At 35.9% G+C, this 22292-nt stretch overlaps 1 protein-coding gene across 3 annotated transcripts in view; it reads left to right on the top strand.

Annotated features, from left to right (window-relative positions):
• Window positions 1-22292, top strand: part of LOC148952127 (uridine phosphorylase 1-like) — a 108271-nt gene that overhangs the window by 50932 nt on the left and 35047 nt on the right. For 2 of the 3 annotated variants that reach the window (XM_089089569.1, XM_089089571.1), the window contains one exon: window positions 20681-20966. In XM_089089569.1, the coding sequence (XP_088945695.1) occupies window positions 20681-20966 (286 nt within the window). Of the gene's footprint in view, window positions 1-19802; window positions 19953-20680; window positions 20967-22292 lie in introns of those variants that run through there. The other variant, XM_089089570.1, reaches the window with a different exon arrangement.

The following is a 22292-nucleotide window of genomic DNA, read 5'->3' as shown; positions in this document are numbered from 1 at the left end:
ATGGCTGAAAAGTGTCTGGGAGGGAGTGGGGTTGTTAGTATACTATATAATACACAAGTGACTATTGGACAGTGATGTCAATTTAACACATATTTCAATCTTTTGATAAATTAAAATGGTTAAAAAATAAAAGAAAATTTAACGGGAAATGTATAAAAAGTGTTTTGGGGGAGATGGGTGTACCAAGTCACATGATAGTTACGCTATTGTATAAAATAATTTCAAAGTACCATGTCACATGATAGTTACGCTATTGTATAAAATAATTTCAAAGTACCAAGTCACATGATAGTTACGATATAATAGAAAATAATTTCAAAGTACCAAGTAACATGGTAGTTACGCTATTGTAGAAAATAATTTCAAAGTACCATGTCACATGATAGATACGCTATTATAGAAAAAAATTTCAAAGTACCAAGTTACATGATAGTTACGCTTTTGTAGAAAATACTTTCAAAATACAAAGTCATATGATATTTACGCTATTGTAAAAAATAATTTCAAAGTACCAAGTGACATAATAGTTAAGATATTGTAGAAAATTATTAAAAAGTACCAATTAACATGATAGTTATAATATGTTAGAAAATAAATTCAAATTAACAAGTCAAATGATAGTTACTATATTTTATAAAATAATTTCAAAATACCAACTCACTTGATAGTTACGATATATAGAAAATAATTTCAAAGTAACAAGTCACATGATAGTTACGCTATTATATAAAATAATTTCAAAGTACAAAGACACATGATCGTTACGATAGTCTAGAAAATACTTTCAAGGTACCATGTCACATGATAGTTACGCTATTGTATAAAATAATTTCAAAGTACCATGTCACATGATAGTTACGCTATTGTATAAAATAATTTCAAAGTACCAAGTCACATGATACTTACGCTATTGTAGAAAATAATTTCAATGTACCAAGTCACAGTATAGTTAAGATATTATAGAAAAAAATTTCAAAGTAACAAGTTACATAAGAGTTACTCTTGTTTAGAAAATACTTTCAAAATACCAAGTCATATGATATTTAAGCCATTTTAAAAAATAATTTAAAAGTACCAAGTGACATAATAGATAAGCTATTGTAGAATAATATTTAAAAGTACCAAGTCACGAGATATTAACGCTTTTGTAGAAAATAAATTCAAAGTACCAAGTCACAAGATAGTTACGCTATTGTAGAAAATAATTTCAAAGTACCAAGTCACATGATAGTTACGCTATTGTAGAAAATAATTTCTAAGTACCAAGTCACATGATAGTTACGCTATTATAGAAAATAATTTCAAAGTAACAAGTCACATGATAGTTACGCTATTATAGAAAATAATTTCAAAGTGACAAGTCACATGATAGTTACGCGATTGTAGAAAATAATTTCAAAGTACCAAGTCACATGATAGTTATGTTATTATAGAAAATAATTTCAAAGTACCAAGTCACATGAAAGTTACGATCTTGTAGAAAATAATTTAAAAGTACCAAGTCACATAATAGTTACTCTATTTTAGAAAATAATTTCAAAGTACCAAGTCACATGATAGTTTCACTATTATATAAAATAATATAAAAGTAACAACTCACATGATATTTACTATATTGTAGAAAATAATGTAAAAGTACAAAGAAACATGATATTTAATCTATTCTAGAAAATCATATAAAACTAACAATTAACATTAATTTTACGTCATTATATAAAATAATTTAAAATTCCAAATTCAAATGATATTTAATTTATAATAGAAAATAATATCAAAGTACCAAGTCACATGATAGTTACGCTATTGTAGAAAATAATTTCAAAGTACCAAGTCACATGATAGTTACGCTATTGTAGAAAATTATTTAAAGTAACAAGTCACATGATAGTTACGCTTTTATAGAAAATAATTTCAAAGTACCAAGTCACACGATAGTTACGCTATTTTAGAAAATATTTTCAAAGTACAAAGTCATATGATATTTAAGCTATTGTAGAAAATAATTTCAAAGTACCAATTCACATGATAGTTACGCTATTTTAGAAAATAATTTCAAAGTACCAAGTCACATGATAGTTACGCTATTATAGAAAATAATTTCAAAGTACCAGGTCACCTGATAGTTACGCTATTGTAGAAAATAATTTCAAAGTACCAAGTCACATGATAGTTACGCTATTGTAGAAAATAATTTCAAAGTACCAACTCACATGATAGTTACGCTTTTGTAGAAAATAATTTCAAAGTACCAAGTCACATGATAGTTACACTATTTTAAAAAATAATTTCAAAGTACCAAGTCACATGATAGTTACGCTATTGTAGAAAATACACATTACGCTATTGTAGAAAATAATTTCAAAGTACCAAGTCACATGATAGTTACGCTATTGTAGAAAATACACATAGCGACGACACACGCATAGAGACGACACACATAGAGACGACACACACACAGAGAGAAGACACACGCGCAGAGACGGCACACAAAGAGACGGCACACACACACAGAGAGATGATACACACACACAGAGACGAAACAGCCATAGAGACGACACACTCATAGAGACGATACACACACAGAGACAACACACACACACACACAGAGACGAGACACACACACAGAAATGACAAACACACATAGAGACGACACATACAAAGAGACGTCACACAAACACACAGATACGAAACACACACAGATACAAAACAGACAGAGAGACTACACACGCATAGAGACAACACACACACACAGAGACAACACCCACAAAAAGACGACACACACAGACAGAGACAACACATACACAGAGACGACACACTCAAATTGACGACTTACACATAGAGAAGACACACGCACAGAGACTAAAAACACACAGAGACGACACACACAAAGAGACGACACACACACACAGATACGACACACACTAACAGACGACACACACACAGAGACGACACACACACACACAGAGTCCACTCACACACAGAGAGGACAAACACACAGAGACGACAGACACAAAGAGACTACTCACACATAGAGAGGACAAACACACAGAAACGACATCACAGAGACGATACACACACAGAGACGAAACACACATAGAGACGACACATGTACAGGGACGATACACACACAGAGAGACGACACACACATAGCGACGACACACGCACAGAGACGACACACACACACACACACACAGACGAAACACACACAGAGACGACACACACATAGCGACGACACACGCACAGAGAAAACACACACACAGATACGACACGCACAGATAGAGAAGACACACGCACAGAGACGACACACACACACACACAGAGACGACACACACACAGAGATGAGACACACAAACAGAGACGGCACACCCATAGAGACGACACACGCACAGAGACGATACACACACAGAGTCAACACACACACAGAGACGAGACACACACACAGAAATGACAAACACACGTAGAGACGACACATACACAGAGGCGACACACACACACATACACAGAGAGAGGACAAACATACGGAGAAGACACAAAAATAGAGACGACACACCCACAGAGACGACACACACACAGATACGAAACACACATAGAGACGACACACCCACATAGAGACAGCACACACACACACACAGAGAGAGAGACGACACACACACAGAGACGGCACACACAGACACACACAGAGAGACAACACAAACAAAGGGACGACTTACACATAGAGACGACAAACGCACTGAGACGACAAACACACAGAGACGATACACAAAGAGTGACAACACACAAACACACACACAGAGAGAGAGAGAGAGACAAGACGAACACAGAGACGACACATACACAGAGACAAAACGCCCATAGAGATGAAACACACACATTAAGACGACACACGCACATACACGACACACAAACAGAGTCATAGTGAGAGAGTTATTCAAAAAAGTTGGGTTGATCTAGGTTCACTTAGAGTTGCGCGCGACTCTAAGTGAACCTAGATCAACCCAACTTTTTTGGATATCTCTAGAGTCTAGAGTCGCGCGTGACTCTAAGTGAACCTAGATCAACCCAACTTTTTTGGATATCTCTCTCACTATGACTCTGTTTGTGTTTCGTGTCTGTGTGTGTATCATCTCGGTGGGTGTGTTGTCTCTTTGTGTGTGTTGTCTCTGTGTGTTTGTTGTCTCTGTGTGTTTTTGTGTTGTCCCTCTATGTGTATCGCCTCTGTGTGTTTGTCGTCTCTGTGCGTGTGTCGTCTCCATGTGTAAGTTGTCATTTTGTGTTTGTAGTCTATGTGTGAGTGTGTCATCTCTGTGCGTGTGCATGAGTCGTCTCTGTGTGGGTGTCGTCTCTGTTCTGTTTTTTTTGTTGGGTTTTTGTTTTTTTTTTTGTTTTTTTTTTTTTGTTTGTGTGTTTTTTTTGTGTTTTTTTTTTTTTGTTTTTGTTTTTTTTTTTTTGTTTGTGTTTGTTTGTGTGTGTGTTTGTGTGTGTTTTTGTATGTGTGTGTTTGTGTGTGTGTGTGTTTGTGTTTGTTTGTGTTTTTGTGTGTGTGTTTTTGTGTTTTTGTTTATGTGTTTGTGTGTTTGTTTGTGTGTGTATGTGTGTGTGTGTGTGTGTGTGTGTGTGTGTGTGTGTGTGTGTGTGTGTGTGTGTGTGTGTGTGTGTGTGTGTGTGTGTGTGTGTGTGTGTGTGTGTGTGTGTGTGTGTGTGTGTGTGTGTGTGTGTGTGTGTGTGTGTGTGTGTGTGTGTGTGTGTGTGTGTGTGTGTGTGTGTGTGTGTGTGTGTGTGTGTGTGTGTGTGTGTGTGTGTGTGTGTGTGTGTGTGTGTGTGTGTGTGTGTGTGTGTGTGTGTGTGTGTGTGTGTGTGTGTGTGTGTGTGTGTGTGTGTGTGTGTGTGTGTGTGTGTGTGTGTGTGTGTGTGTGTGTGTGTGTGTGTGTGTGTGTGTGTGTGTGTCATCTCTGTGGGTGTGTCGTATATTTTAAATTGACAACACTGTCCAAACATCACTTGTGTATTATACAGTACACAATCAACCCATCTCCCCCCAAAACACTTTTCAGCCATTTCTTGTTAAATTTTTTATTTCAACTTATCCAGACGGTGTTTTCGCTAGCAGCTCGGCCCACCGTACAGCACTATAAGTACTCTAAGAGATCCTTCTGCCATCACCTCACCACTTATGTATTATACGGAACACATCGAAGAAATAAAGCTATCCGTTATTACAATTATTTTCTTATCATCTACACCCCTCTTAGTATCAACTTCTTCGTATAGTATAACGTTAAACTATTTTAAATTGACAACACTGTCCAAACATCACTTGTGTATTATACAGTACATATCGAAGTTTTCACAAATTGACTTTCCCTTTAAGCACTCTCTGAAAGTTCAAACTTAATACACAAATCCCTTTTTGAGATATGCCAATTTGAAAATCTGCTTGCACATAATGTATTTTGATTTAGTTCAAGTTCCACCTCAAATACCTTATTCTGTCAAATTTTCAACTTGATATGCTTAGCCTACTGCCAGGAACCAATGGGGGAATCCTCGCTCGTAATTGCTAATCACCTTAACCCTTTTATCCATCGTCAAGTACATGCTTCTAAAATATTTTATTCAGAGATTTCATGCTAAAAAATTATCCAATCACTAATTACCCCTTTTTGCAAATGTCAATCAATGAATTCCGATTGTAAAAGCGTGTTTAATCATGTTGCATAAGTACATGCTCTGGAAAGACGCCAAGGAACATAATGCAAGCAAATAACATGGGAATTCCTATAGCTTCAAGCAAAATGGTACTTAGACCTCTACTGACATTAGGTTTTACTTCCTAACAAGCTTTGTTCAGGTTTGACAGACCCTTCTTGAAGGTGTGCAAATAGCAAGATTCTGAAAACTCGTACCCTCCCCTCACTATCTATGAGTCATACCTGAACTTATTATAGTGTTTTTCTGGGCCGGATCTTTATGTACTACTACTACTACTTTTGACAACTCATTGCAGCACCAAACTGCCTTAGGCCAACACAGCTACGCACGCCCCTCCTCCACCCCAATTGATTCAAAGTCTTCAACTTTACAACCTCACAAGAAGTACCCATTTTCCTTAAATTTTTCCTTACGAAATCCTCCCACTCGATTCAGGGACGATCTGCTTTTAGTTTGGCCCTAGGGGGTTGGCCGACAAGAATGCTCTTTGGCAATCTGCCATCCTTCATCTGCAGAACGTGTCCTAGTCATCTCAACCTTTCTCTCATTATAGCCCTAGAAAATGGGATTGAGCCACTTTTTTTGTACAGCTTACTGTTTGAGATGCGGTCAATCAGTCGGATACCCAAAAGGGTCCGTGGCCTATTTCTCTAGAAAAGATCTTGCAAATCCTCCTCCATTATTTGGATCATCTAAGCTTCAGAACCATACTTGACCATTGTCATCACTGTAACTTACAATAATCAAATTTTTTATCGCAGACTTATCTTCCTATTTTTCCAAGCTTTTTGCAGCTGTGAAAAAATACCATGGGCCTCAGCTATTCTACTTATAACATCTTCACTGCTCCCGGCGTCTTTACTAATAATACTACCTAGATAAGTGAAGATGTCCACTTGATCGATCTTCTCTTTGCCCAACATTACCTGTTCACCTTTACGTATTCCTAGTCTTTGCGCCTTAGTCTTCTTAACATTAATTTTCAAACCTATTCTTGCACCGTGAACTCGCAAAACCTCTAAAATTTAATTCCTTGCTTAAATTATCAGCATAAATGCTAAAATCTTAAAAATGCTTAAATCATCAGCATAATCTAAGTCCGGGGGAGTTTTACCTCCCTAATTGATTACGTGTTCTCCCATTGCCTTTGCTGTGCTTTTTTGGACAAAGTACATCAAAATGATCCATGTAAATAGGGATAGGATGCAACCCTGCTTAATTCCTGATTCAATCCGAAACCAGCTACTAACCCCATTTCCTACCTCAGATCCTACCTTAACTACAGCAACTTTATTCTCGTAAATTGCACTAATCACTCTAATGTATTTTTCTGGTATACCGTACAAGGATACCGTACAAGGACCTTCGCTACTGCTCTTCTGTCAACTGAATCAGACGCTTACTCATAATATAAAACTGAAGAATAAAGAGATTTAATGACTCGGGCACTTCTCAATTATAACTCTTAGAGTGAAAGTGTGGTTGAGAGTTTCAATAAAATTCCTAGGTACTTCACATTTTTCAAAAATTATGTTCATATAACATCTTCAGTAAACTATCTCTAACTTCATAACCACCATATTAAAAAAAAACTTAGTTACCACACAATCAGTACCTAGAAAATTATTTTTTTTAATCATTTTAGTGCTGTCTCTTATTTTTCCTCATAAAATACATCTTTCTTTTCATCCAAAGTTTCACAAACATTTTCATTTTTTATATTTTTTCCTGTAACTCTGTCACGGTTAAGCATATTCTCAGAATGTTTCACCCATTTAGATTTAACTCTTTCCTTATCTCTAATTTTTGTCCCGTTCCTATCTTGAATTGGGACAAGTCCAGATTGACTATCCTCTCTCAATTTATTAACATACCAGTAGAATATTTTACTATAATGCCGTCTGGGTGCATGTTCCCGACCTTCAGTAATTTTATCCATGGCCTCCACTTCACGTCTCCTTAATTCATGTTTTAGTGTTTTCTCCACTGTCTTTACATTTTCTTGTTTTCATATAATCTACCACTCAAATAGTTCTGGTACAAACCCATCCTCTCTAAGAAACATAAAGCTTTTCACTAATATTCCTAGCTGACTTTCTAACTTGCTTCTTCGGGACACCACCAGGGACTTCAAAAACTAGTTTCCTAAAATTACTCCCTCCATCTTCTACTTTGTCAAATTTTAAACTCTTTAGCTTAGTATTCAACTGTTCCTGGAAAGTTTCTTTCAAATTATTATCTGGAAGTCTACCAATGTCATAATTTCCTGGAAGGTAGTTACCGTTCCTAAATTCCAGCTTCAAATTAACGCTAGACACTACTGTATGGTAATCTTTACTTTTAACATCAATAACAACACTCCCATATACCCTAGTATCTAGTATCGATCCTGCCAGTCTTCGGTTTACAATAAAATAATCAATGAGGTTAGCTGTCTTACCATCATGCGGATACCAGGCTAACCATGTATGGATCAATTTATTACCAAATACTCTGGTTATAACTAGATTGTTTTACCTACAAAATTGCAGCAGTCTGTAACCATTATTGTTTTCTTTTCTCATGCCAAATTTACCCTGCCTTGGATACCATTTATCGGTATTTTTACCTACCTGGGCATTAAAATCCACGAATAAAAATACAAGATTTCTACCTGGGACTCGGTCTATTTGTTCCGGTAGCTGTAAGTGAAATTCATCTGCGTGACTACTGTCTCCATCAATCGGTTCTACTGGGACATCTACTATGACTGATTCTCTTTGGTTTTTAGTCAAAAAATGAGCAACTAACGTTCTATTATTAATACCTTCCTAACCTAAACAAGACTTGGCAACTTCCAGGGGAATAGCTCTAGTGTTTTCATTGGGGGGGAGAGGGGTCTCCATCTGGAGAGTCAAGGGGCATGGGCTATAGAATAATTTTTCTCTGAATTATTGGGAGGGGCAACTACCACCGTTGCCCCCCGAAACGACACCCCTGGCAACTTCCTTATTCGTAATGAGCCCTACTCCCTGTCTTTGTACTCCATCCTTCCTGTCTGAGTAAATAAATTCTGTATCGCCTAATATCATGTTCCCTACCTCTGAAATATGAGTTTCTGAAACTCTTAATAAGTCTAGTTCGAAGTGTCTGAATTTGTCAGTCAAAATAACGATACGATAGTTGTTTTTTAACTTTGCAAAATTCTAACTTGCAATTTTACATATTCTTTAAGTTATTGAAATTATTATAGCCTCAGGAAAAGCAATGGTCCCAGAACCAGTGCAGGGCAGGGACTATCATATCTTTTTTTAAATTTTCACGAGGCGCTTAAGCCGACTTAGAGCCGGACAGCAAGAGGTCCCTTTGACCATCTTAGGTCTATTACCTCCAACTTATTATATATTTATGCCTACAAATATTATGCTACTACGAGGAGGCAACCCATAATAAATAGCTTAGTTAGGAAGATGTTTTTCCGCCCAAAGAAACCCATCAAAGAAGACTAAGTTCAGAATAATAATCAATTAATCAGAGTCCAATGCCAATGTTGTGCCGTTTACAAGGCTATAACTTCCTTGAGCGGTCCCACTCCTCAATGCAGTAACGGTTTTGGTTAGGAAAGCTCATGAAAGGTGCACCCTGATACCACTATGAGGTCACGCAAGCAGGATTTCCCTCTCGGGGATAGGGACGGAGAAAGTACCTTATGGCGGAGAGGAGACCCCGAACATCACAGGACCAGAACATCTCTAATCTTTTATACCCAGCCTATCCTCGCCATGGCATTTTCCAGCATCTTGATCTCTAGACGAAATTTCAGAAAATTCGTTCAATATTTTATGAAAAAAAATCGGAAGTCTGGGATAAGTAGATATCTAGGCTCCATTTCTACCGCTGCCATACAAAGATATTTCTACCGCTGCTATACAGAATTAATTATACCGCTGCTGTACATCTTTTCACGGAGACTCAAGGTCATTTTCTTTTGAGAGCCGATGAAGTGTATCAAGGCCAGGCGCTCCTGAATTGCACCGTGTAGCCTTGACTTGTGCAATGCCTTAGTTACGCAAACACAATCGATTTCTTTGGCCTTAAGCTCGGATATAAAAAAAAACTTGACAGGAAGTTAATATCACAGTTCCACAAAGACATTTGACTAGCTTACATTGATTAAAGTTCGAAAACCATCTATCATTCGAATTGAGTTGTATTAAACTATTGCAACTTGAAATAGTTTAAAGAAGTAATATGAAGATGAGAGCCCCCAAAAAGGCATTGAATATTGCAAAAGAATGTCGGCTAACATTTGAGTGGGATGATATGTTTGGTAGATATGAGTAAATTTAAGTTGGAAGAACAATTATGTTTTGCCTCAATAGTGAATAATGTACATTTATCCAGAATACAACTTGTGTTAATTACAATCATGAAGCACCTTTAGGACAATGGACCGGGGCATCTTGAGAAAAAAGAGGGAAAATGTATTATTTTATTATTACATTTTTGACACTAAAAATGTTTTGTAATGATTTTTTTCTGTATAGATATTTTTAGTTAGTCATTTACTCCTCCTGCACCTAGGGAACCATTAGGCGATGAGAATGTGCTCAAAAATAGAAAAAAAATCTATGAGTTACTTTAGTTTATAATTGATAGTGTGAGTGTCAAGAACCAAAAAATGGATGGGTTTGAGAAAAAAATCATGAAGAATGTTTTGACTTTGGAAATATATTGGAATCTAAATGATCAGTTTCAGGGGTTATCAGTGCAAAAGAAAATAAGTCCCCCGTGCAAGTCCACCCCCCGCTTCCAAAAAAATTAACATGTTCAGAATAAAAAATAAGTAAGATTCGCCTAAAGGGCTAAGCTCGCACACCACTCAAAGGCAGTGGCTATTCACTTTTTAGTTTTGATATTGCTTTTTACCGTCCCTTGAAGGTCCAGGTTCAAAAATATTTCACGAATTGAATTCAAAGGTTCAAGAAAAACTAGTAGGGAGGGGAGTGTTTTAAAAGAAAGATTATATATGATATACAGTTACCTGCTATTTGGTAACTAACTGGATTGTAAATGTGTTTCGGTAAATCAAGCCTTCCACTAATCATATGACAAAAAACGTAGATCAGTAACCATTTCCAATGGTACATCAGAATCTATGTCCGTATCATTACTTCTCTTACTAGACATAACTGTTCACAATTCAATCACTGTTGAAACTTTTTTTTCTAACTTGGAACGTGAGTTAGTCAAATGTCTTTGTGGAACTCTGACATTTACTTCCTATCAAGTTTTTTATATCCACGCTCAAGGCCAAAGAAATCGACCACACCCATCCTCAGGTAAAGGCCACATCAATTGCACCAGTCAAGGTTAGACAGTGACATTCAGGAGCGCCTGGCCTTGATACACTTCACGGCTCTCAAAAAGGAATGATCTTGACTCTCCGTGAAAACGTGTATAGCAGCGGCACAATTAATTCTGTATAGCAGCGGTAGAAGCATCTTTGTATGGCAGCGGTAAAGTATCTTTGTATGAAAGTGGTAGAAATAGAACCTTAACATCTACTGGGATTTTAACTTGCAATTTTACCTATTCTTTAAATTATTTAAATTATTATAGCCTCAGGAAAAGCAATGGTCCCAGAACCAGTACAGGGCAGGGACTAACATATATTCTTAAATTTTCACGAGGCGCTTAAGCCGGCTTAGAGCTGGACAGCAAGAAGTTCCTTTGATCACCAGTATGAATAGAGGTTTTGTGCAATCCTGGGTCCATCTCGGTCACAACAAAGTTTTCCACACTTGGTGATGCTCATTTATCAACAAGAGTCAAAATCCTGCAACAAACAATCTTAGGTCTATTACCTCCGACTTATTATATATTTATGCCTACAAATATTATGCGACTACGAGGAGGCAACCCTCTTTCTCATTGTGCGGGTAACACGTTACCTCTTGATAAATCATATCAACATCTTTGTGGTATTACCATTCAACAGAACGTAAAAGCAAAACGAAAGTACTCCAGCATCAATGTCATAAATCATATCATGTCTATATGTCGGAGCTGTAACCTGTGTAAAAATAATGAGATAATAGACAGTATAGACGAGAACAAAATTGAAAGGGTATGGGCAGTTAACTTCGCCAAGGAAATAAAAGACAAAGGACAAAGCATTCAACGGAAGGTAAGAAGAGGACAGGCATACTGCTACACCAATGACGTAAAACTTATCATGTCTCAGTGTCAGAATTGTTAACTGTGTAAAAATAATATGGTAATAGACAGTGAAATCTCCGGCAAAATGAAAAAGGCATTGTCGGAATATCACCATGAAAAATAACTCTGTTTCAAAGGAAGGCAAAGTATCAGTAAATTGTTCCACTGCCGTCGAAATTTTACCATCAGATACAGTCAATGAACACAATAATACCAATCATCAAATGTGTGATGTGATTGTAGCTGAAACCATGTTAAAACTTGTATATGCCACCAAAATGGAATAAGTGCACTGTCACGAGAAATCATTATGAACAATTTTTTGGAATGAATCAAACATTTAAATTTTTATATGAGGATATTAATATCATGTAACATTGTATATGCCATTATTCCAATTAAAATATTTTATGCATTATGTTATTATGTCCATATTAATTTTGGAGTACGCTAGCAATCAATGTATTGTTTCTGGGACGCAGCTCAACTGGTGTTAAGCGTCATTACATCATAACAGGTTATTTGCACAATCGATTTCTAATATGTATATATGGTAAATACTATCAATAATTTGTTGCCGGGTACCTTTTCTACATCATTCCGAGAATATGCATAACACGGTGATATGAGATGCTTGCTGGACAGACATATTCTTTTGATTATTAATGAAACTTGTTTCGATCTCCAAAAATTGTAATGACTACAACCGGGCAGGTATCATTTTCGTAATGTAATGGTCCTCAGCACTGATTAGTGATTATCGATATTGATGGATCCAGGAGACAAAAAAATATTTTAATTTCATGTCCTTAGTATCAAAATTTCCACATATAAAAAAAAATCTTAGTAAACACTAGTGTTTTAGGTAGGATTGGACCTAAGACACATGGGATCTGAGAAATGAAAAAAATTTAATTTCCCGTTTCGTGTACCAAAATTTCCAAATATAAAGAAAAATTTTAATTGAACCTAAGGCACTTGGATCCAAGAGACGAAAAACTTTAATTTCATGTCTATGGTACAATAACTTCCAAATATAATGAAAAATCTTATTTCAACCTTAGGTACATGGATCGAAGAGACGAAAAAACATTTTAATTTCATGTCCTTGGTAGCAAAACTTCCCAATATAAAGAAAAATCTAGTCTAACCTAAGGTACAAGGATCCAAGAGATGAAAAATGTTCAATTTCATGTCCTTGATACAAAACTTACAACTATAAAGAAAAATCTTATTTCAACCTAAGGTACATGAATCCAAGAGACGAAAAAATTTTAATTTCACGTTCCTGGTACGAAAACTTCCAAATATAAAGAAAAATTTTAATCCCACCTAAGGCACATAAATCCGAGAGAGGAGAAAACATTTTAATTCCATGTCCTTAGTACCAAAATGTCCAAATATAAAAAAAAATCTTAGAAAACCACAGTTTTTAGGTATGATTGGGCCTAAGACACATGGGATTCAAGAAACGAAAAAAAAATATTTCAAGTCCTGTGTACCGAAACTTCCAAATATTGAGAGAAATCTTCATTGAACCTAAGGCACGTGGATCCGAGAGACGAAAAACTATTTAATTTCATGTCCATGGTACCAAAACTTAAAGCAGAAATATAAAGAAAAATCTTAATTCGACCAAAAGTGCATGGATCCAAGAGACGAAGAAACATTTTAATTTCATATCCTTGGTAGCAATACTTCCAAACATAAAGAAAATCTTTATTGAACCTAAGGTACATGTATCCAAGGGATGAAAAATTTAATTTTATGTCCTTGATACCAAAACTTGCAAATATAAAGAAAAATCTTAATTGAACTTGAGGTACATGGATCCGAGAGACGAAAAAACATTTTAATTTCATGTCATTTGTAGCAAAATTTCCAAATATAAAAAAAAATCTTAATTGAACTTAAGGTATATGGAACCAAGAGACGAAAAAACATTTTAATTTCAAGTCCTTCGTTGCAAAACTTCCAAAATATAAAGAAAAGTCTTAATTTGGTCTAAGGTACATGGATCCAAGAGATAAAAAAACATTTTAATTTCATGTCCTTGGTAGCAAAACTTCCAAATATAAAAAAAATCTCAATTTGAGATATGGCACATGGAACCAAGAGAAAAAAAAATTTAATTTCATGTTCTAGGTACCAAAATTTTCAAATATAAAGAAAAATCTTTATCCGACCTAAGGTACATGGATCCGAGAGACGAAAAAACATTTTAATTTAATGTCCTCGCTAGCAAAACTTCCAGACATAACGAATAATCTTATGAAACCATAGTTTGTAGGTATGATTGGACATAAGATACTTGGGTCCAAGAGATGAAAACTTTTTTAATTATTTGTGTTTGATATCGAAACTTCCAATTATAAAGAACAATCTTCATTGGACATAAGACACATGGATCTAAGAGATGAAAAACTTTTTAATTTCATGTTATTTCTACCAAAACTAGTAAATATAAAGAAAAAATCTTAATTGGAGCTAAGGAACATGGACCCAAGAGGCAAATTTTTCTAATATAATGACATTGCTGCGCGCACGCTTACTAATCCCAATCAAACCTAACTCAAAATCAGTTGACATAATGTAACCTAAGTGAAAAATCAGTTGTGGAGCCATCAATAACTTTAGTGAAAATAGCTGGTAGTGCATGTGAAGCTTTGCTACCAAAGACATGAAATTAAAATGTTTTTTCGTCTCTTGGATCCATGTACCTGAGATTGGATTGAAGATATTGTTTATGTTTGGAAGTTTTGGTACAAAGGACATTAAATTAAAATATGTGTTCGTCTCTTGGTTCCAAATGCCCTAGCTCGAGTTAAAATTTTTCCTTATGTTTGGAAGTTTTGCTACCAATGACTTGAAATTAAAAAAGTTTTTTGCCTCTTGGATCCATTTGCCTTAGGTCCAATTAATATTTTCTTTATATTTGGAAGTTTCGTTAAGATTTTTCTTTATATTTAGAAATTTCGATACCAGGGACATGAAATTAAAAAATTTTCGTCGTTTGGATCCATCAATATCGATAATCAATAATCAATGCTCAGGACCATTACATTACAAAAATTATACCTGCCCGGTTGTAGTCATTACAATTTTCGGAGATCGAAACAAGTTTCATTAATCATCAAAAGAATATGTCAGTCCAGCAAGCATCTCAAATCAACGTGTTATGCATATTTTCGGAATGATCTAAAAAAGTGTCTGGAAACAAATCAATGATTGCATTTACCATATATCCATATGAGAAATCGTTTGCACAAATAACTTCTTATTGTAATGACGCTTAACACCAGTTGGCTGACGTCCCAGAAACAATAAATTGATTGCCTTGCTAGCGTACTCTAACATTAATGTGGACATAACAACGTAGTGCATAAAATATTTTAATTGAAATAATAGTATATACAATGTTACATGACATTAATGTCATTATATAAAAAAATTTTATGTTTGAATTCTTTCTAAAATTTATTCATAATTTTTCTCGTGACAGGGCACTTCCCATTTCGGTGTCATACACGACTTTTAACATGGTTTCAGATATAAATGCAATACACATTTCATCATTGGTACTATTGTGTTCATTGACTGTATCTGATGATAAACTGTCAATGATACTAGCAACATTCAGCGATGCTTTGCTTTTTTTAGAATTGTCATTAATTTCCCAGGTGATATTATCTGACAATGCCCTTTTTATTTTACCGGCGATTTCATTGTCTATTACCACATTATTTTTACACAGGTAACAATATCTGACAAATTTTCTGACATCGGTGCAGCAATATGCCTGTCTTCGTTTTACCTTCCGTTGATTGCTTATACCTTAAAGGTGACGATATGATTTATCAAAGTAACGTGTTACCCACGCTACGAGCAAGAAGTTGGCCCTCGTTGTCAACTATTACTTTTAGGTATGAAATATGTATAAACAATATCATCTGTGGGAATTTTATTCTAGTATATCCACCTTCAGTAATGATGAATTTTGTCGGTAGTCCAAAGAAATTTAATCTCTGACTGTCATGACAATGCACACATACATTTCTAATGGTGTCACCATTAGTGCTTGTTTCATAGTTCAAATAATTGTCTTAATCAGTATTCAATACTACGATAACTCTAATATGTGGGCACCATGAAGTATTTCATCTTCACTTTTTCATCGTTGCTATTATTCTGTTCAATGATGGTATCTGATGGTAAACTATCTGTAACACTATAAACGTTTAGGAATGCTTTGCTTTTCATTGAATTGTCTTTACTTTTTTGGCGATTTTATCTGCCCTTGCCCTTTTAATTTTTCTCTCGATTACACTGTCTATTATCACATTATTTTTACACAGGTTACACTTCCGACACAGACATGATATGATTTATGACATTGATGCTGGAGTACGCTCGTCATCAACTCATCAACTACTATTACTCTCATCATCAACTATTAGTTTTAGGCTTGCATTATCTTTGCATTATCGCTCGCACCAATTTCAAATGATGTCCCCATTTGTGCTTGTTTCGCAGTTCAAATATATGTCCTTGTCAACATTCAATGCTACGACGACTCTATCATGTAGAAATACTTTCTCGAAATATTTCATCTTTCCTTTTCTAAAATAAGATGTATATGTTTATCCTTCCAGTGCACAAATAATAATGATCGAAAACATAGAATAAACCAAGTATTATCGACGATCAACCATAGAGTACCAGTGGGGCGGCCGCATCAGAAGAAATACAAAAACTATATTCATCAGATTGCATGTTATTTTAAGGCATGAAAAAAAGTTTAAAAAAAATCTGTATTTTTCCGTTCTAAAAAAACAAATAAAATAAAATATAAAAAATGTTCAGAGTTTAAAAATGATTAAGATTTTCTACAAGGGCTAAGCTCGCAAACTACCCGAAGGCAGTTTTTAGGCACTTTTTAGTTTTCATATTGCTCTTTACCGTCCCATGAAGGTCCAAGTTCAAAAATGTTTCACCGATTGAATTCAATAGTTCAAGAGCGGATAGTAGGGATTGATGTTTTTTAAACCAAAGATGATATAGGATACACAAACATATACAACATAGTTTCAGTATAAATTGAGTGGGTGTGATAGGACATACTAAAAGTTTCGGAGATCGGAATATTGTTCATTAACCATCAAAAGAATATGTCTGTCCATTATGCATCTTAAATCACCGTGGTATACATGTTCTCGGAATGATGCCAAAAATTGTGCCCGGAAACAGATCACTGATCCAATTGAGAAAACGATTGCGCAAATAACTTGTTACGATGTAGTGTCGCTTAACATCAGTTTACCAACGTCCCGGAAACAATAAATGGATTGCCTTAGAATGTATTTCTAAGGACAAAATATTTTCAATGACTCGTTGGCTCAGTCGAGTAACGTGCCGTTCTTTTACCACAGGAAATCATGGGTCTTAGTTCGGATCCTACATCAAACACAAATTTCATAAAATCAATGGGAAGTTGCTTAGAATTTAAGAAACGTTCGAAAAGCAAACATAGAACCACCTATAATTATATTTAACATACATCATCTATAAATTTGGTTGTGTAGATGGCAGCATTGGGGGAATGGCTGTTGAACCTTCTTCCTGATCTTAAGCCGCTTAGGAAGAAAATAGTAAGCCCTATGGGGCCACTTGTAATAGGGTACTGCTCGGAATGTAGTGCCGCTTGTATGGTGGACCGCTCGGAATGTAGGGCCGCTTGTATGGTGGGTTGCTCGGAATTTTAGGATATGTGTCTGCTCGAAATGATGGGCCGCTTGAATGGTGGGCCGTTCAGAATATAGGGACAGGGAACTGCTTAAAGCAATAGTCCGCTTTTATGGTGGCCCGCTCGGAATGTAGGGCCGCTTGTATGGTGGAACAGGGCACCGCTTGTAATAGGACTCTTGTTGCATGGTGGGCATCGCTCGCATGTTGAGGTAGGACACCGATCGGAATGTAGGACCGCTTTTATGGTGGAATATAGGCCTGCTTAAAGTAACGCCCTATGGGCCCGCTTGAACAGATTGACCCCATACTACTGACGACTTTTTGTATATTATTTTAAACTCGATAATAGAAGTAATACGTGTTGTGAATTGGAGAACTTTGGTTGTACTATTCATAGTTTCTTAGGTATGCAAATAACGCATTATATATAAATAGTAACCGTGTTCTTGACACTTATTCTATAGCGTCAATTAAGTTCTAACTCAGCGCATAATTATATATATACAGCCTCCAAATTTACGCCTACCCTACCTCCAAGCCTATCTTTGGCTCACCGTTTATGCACCCAGTGATAAATGCTTTGACTTAGTTTCTCATTCCGTAACTTCTTTGCGTAGAATTGATCAAACTTCTTTTTTTTTGGGGGGGGGGGAGAGAACGGAGGAATTCTTATCTGGATACACGGTATTTTTTATAAAGATAACCTTGAGGGTGCCATTTACTTCCGTCCAACTGCATGTTTCAAGGTGGTGGATTAATCTGACCTTTATCTGTCAATATGGGTTTTTACGTAAAGTGAATTTGTAGTCTTCTGGAATACATCTAGTTGTTTGCTTAAAACACAAAGGGACAGAAAAAATCTTAGACACTGATTTTTCTCTTAAGCACAGTACCTTCTATGGTGTTTCTTTAGAAACAACATAGAATGAAACATATTTAGAGGAGGACAGTGACGCACTCAGAAGGAGGGGAAGGTAATAAATTACTTCCTTTCGTGCGTGGGGGCCAGACAAGCTTTCGAGGGATCAAAAATTTAAAAAAAAACATTTTTCCAAGCAATTTTCTAGTTTCTCTGGGAGGGGATCCTTCGGAATAATTCTATGGACGTGGGAATTCCCTGTGTGTGGTATGTAACTACATATTTTAATTTGTCTACTGTAGCTATATTCAGGCTTGTATACAAATTTGGCTGGCCTACTCAGGCCTGCTGTTCACGATGAAATTACAGAGGTTGTTGGACACTGATGTAATCTTTAGGAAGACGGCATTAAATGCATATTCTTGGCAAGGGACAAGATAGCTTCAATTCTTTTGTCCAAATCTTTCAACTTTCGCTGAAGGCTCATTCGAGTTATTTTTACGGGTTTGGTGGTAACCTCTCCCTCTTTACACTTCCCTTTCCCTCATACATAGGTACAGTTAAGAAGTATGTTTTGTACTGTTGCAAACCCACCTAAGAATTTGCTATACCCATAAACTCACCTTTTGTATTTGTTTTCCTTAAATTTTGCCCCCTCTTCGAAAAAGAGCCCGTTGTATGTACCTTATTTGATTATATAATATGCATTAAAAAACTTTGTAGGGCCACCTTCCCTGAATTGAGTTGAACCCAATCCAAAATAAAAAATTAGTTCTTGTCATTTTAATGGGTAAAACATTTTGTTTTGACCATTGGTGGAAACATATTAGTTCTTTCCAAGATCCTGCAGTTCTATACTGGCTCTTCTGCAAAAGTCAAGGTCATAAATTCGAATAGAACATTCCAAGACTAGGAAGTTCGTCCTTGAGAAACATTCGATACCTCTCTGATAAAAATCAATAGATTCCTATGGTGCTATTGAACTGTTTCTATCCTTAAAGAATTTTAAGAACTGTTTCAGCTACGTCTCGACTTGAATCAATGAAAATATATTTCTTAAGAATTAAGCTAACCTCCGAACATATGACAAGCCAATGACGCTAGCAGCTATATAATTTGGGTAATGTTAAATAACCTACAATGCTAAAAATATTTCAGTGTCACGCCCCTGTATTAGCCAATCATAAATAAGAGTAGTAAAGTTCGTCAAGGCAATTAACTGACGTATTCTTTTCTGTATAAAACCATTAACTGGTGTTTAATGAATCATTTTTTTTTCGATAATCGAGTGAAAAATAATCATTTTTTGTAAGTTGAGTGACAAACCTTTTGCAAAAAAAAATATGCCTCGTTGCCCAGAGCTGAGTTGCTTTCCACTTGAGGAAAATGGGAGTGATTCAGGACACGATAGTGACAATGAACTAAAATCCCTTACCAGGTATGTTACAAGAAACCAATAGATTAGACCTGCTGGATATGTGATCAGCAGTAATAAAAGGGAGCAGGATAGGACTTTAGGCTCCAAGAAACAGCTGGAAATCTTTAGGGTGTGCTGCTGCTTCTAAGAAACGGGTCATTCTAAACATGGGCGCTGGGAATACACACGCCTACAAACAATTTTCTGGAGGGATATAGGTTTGAAATTGGTTTCTTTGCCAGAGAAGGTTAATTTCTTTTTTTTAAATCAAAAAATTGTTGTCATTTATATTTTTTTTACGTCTAGAAGCCTATAGGAAAAAATGTCCTTGCTTCTGCGTATGCTCATGATATAGCCCATACTTTATTTTCATATTAACTTCAGTGTTTATTACTTTATTCTTTGCTCAAACCGAAACATTAAAAATCAACTTGTTCAAGTTACAATATTTTCTTTTGCTGTCTCTGTCAGTGTTACCTTGCATTATAACCACCTTTGTCAAATTTAAAGAAATTGTTATGAATGAAAAAGAAAATTTTAAAAAGAATAGATTGGAAAATGAATCTAAATTGAACTCCTTACTTTTCTTTTAAAAAAGAGTTGTTGGTTTTTTTTTATTATTAATGCTAGCTATGAGCCCGTGCGGTATTACATACACGCTATTCGTTTATTTAGAGTGAATTTCTAAACTTTAATGTATTGACAATGAAGGAGTTTTCCTTTTTCGACAATTCTCTTCTTTGTTTTAGATATAAAGATGGCTGTGTCCGTCTCAGAAACCCGCATATTGAGCTCATGGATCAGGATATCTTGTACCATCTGGCCTTGGGCAGTGGATCTCACGACTTACAGGCTATGTTTGGGGATGTGAAGTACGTTTGTATGGGAGGGACACCTAAACGGATGGAACAATTTGCTTATTTCATAATGAATGAAATAGGATTTAAGCTCCCTGCTGGGACAACCTTGTTGGACATCTCTCAATATTCCTATCGATACTCTATGTATAAAGTGGGACCTGTCTTGTCAATCAGCGTAAGAACATCTCTTATAATTTCTAATACAAGCTTATTACTGATTTGCAAATCTAACTTGTTAAGGGAAAATCTCTGCTTGAAGTTATCAAGAAAATATTGATTTAATCGATATTTTCTTGAAATCGTTGTGCCCAAAACTGAAGAACATACTTCTTTTTTCTAAGTGCTATAAATTGAGAAAAATGCCGATGGAAGGCTTTTTCGATTAATTGGTCAGGTCTGAGGGAGGAACCCCTTTGATTTTAATTAGAAAAGTGAGAATATTATTCTGTTTTAATACCTATGATTAGGAAGGTTTAAACATTTAGCATCCTCTAGTATGACTATCCTTTTGCTCTCTTTAATAACCACACAAATTACACTTTATTTAAGCTAGGGAAGAATGGTCAAAATAATTCTGTATTATTAGCCCATTGACTACATACGTAATTTTAAATATAATTATTTAAGTTATAGAATATATGTAAAGGGTGCAATCAAGGATATATCCAGGATTTTTGTTCGGGGGTGATTTTTTTCATGGTGTGTTTTACGCAAAAAGACTTCAAAATATCCATGAAAAAAATTTATATTCATTTTTGTCACGATTTTACGAGTCAGACAAGAATTTCAGGGGGGGGGGGGGGTTCAAAGCCGGTACTCTCCCCCCCTCCCCTGGATACTGCCTTGGCTGCAAGTATGCCAAATTATAAAGGTAGCGCATTGTCAAAACAATTTATATAAATGAAACCACAAATAAGGGAAATCTAGAGCGAGGGGCTAATGACTGACCGTCGCAGGTGTCCCTTCCTTCGTGCCTCCGCCTGTGCCTCCGTGCCTCCAGAACACCTGATACAGCGTATTACTGGAAGCGAAGGAACACAGTTTTATCTTTGGCTTATGGAAAGCGTACGCCGCGTTTTTTACGACGGCAAGCTTTCTCCTCTTGAGAGGTTATCTTTACTTGTTACTTGTCGTGTTGTTTACTGCGTTCGACATTGGAGATCCTGGGTCCTAGTAAGTGGACATTATGCTTTTAACGAGAATTTTATTACCACAAACTTTTACCATTGCCTAGAGATAAATATGCATTCCCTAGTGTTTCTCATTCGTCGATTCAAACGGCTTGGGCTCGAACGTCTTTTCAAACTCTCCAACATGAATAGCCAACCATGTGAAGATTTTTTTTATGAAGATGCGGTCTCAAACCAGCATTTACAGTACTGTAATAAACTTTTCGTTCCTCCAACTTCTACATCGAATTCGTCGATATGAAAGTATAACGGATTTTGAAGCTCAATATTCTAATGAACAGTTGTCCTTGCCCAAGGCCAAGCGAGTTAGA

The sequence above is a fragment of the Artemia sp. Qi Xiang Cuo genome, chromosome 5 (assembly GCF_049724085.1).
Source record: "Artemia sp. Qi Xiang Cuo chromosome 5, ASM4972408v1, whole genome shotgun sequence".
NCBI lineage: Eukaryota > Metazoa > Arthropoda > Branchiopoda > Anostraca > Artemiidae > Artemia > Artemia sp. Qi Xiang Cuo.
The sequence above is the reverse complement of the archived record's forward strand: the minus strand, read 5'-3'. Positions and strand labels throughout refer to the sequence as shown.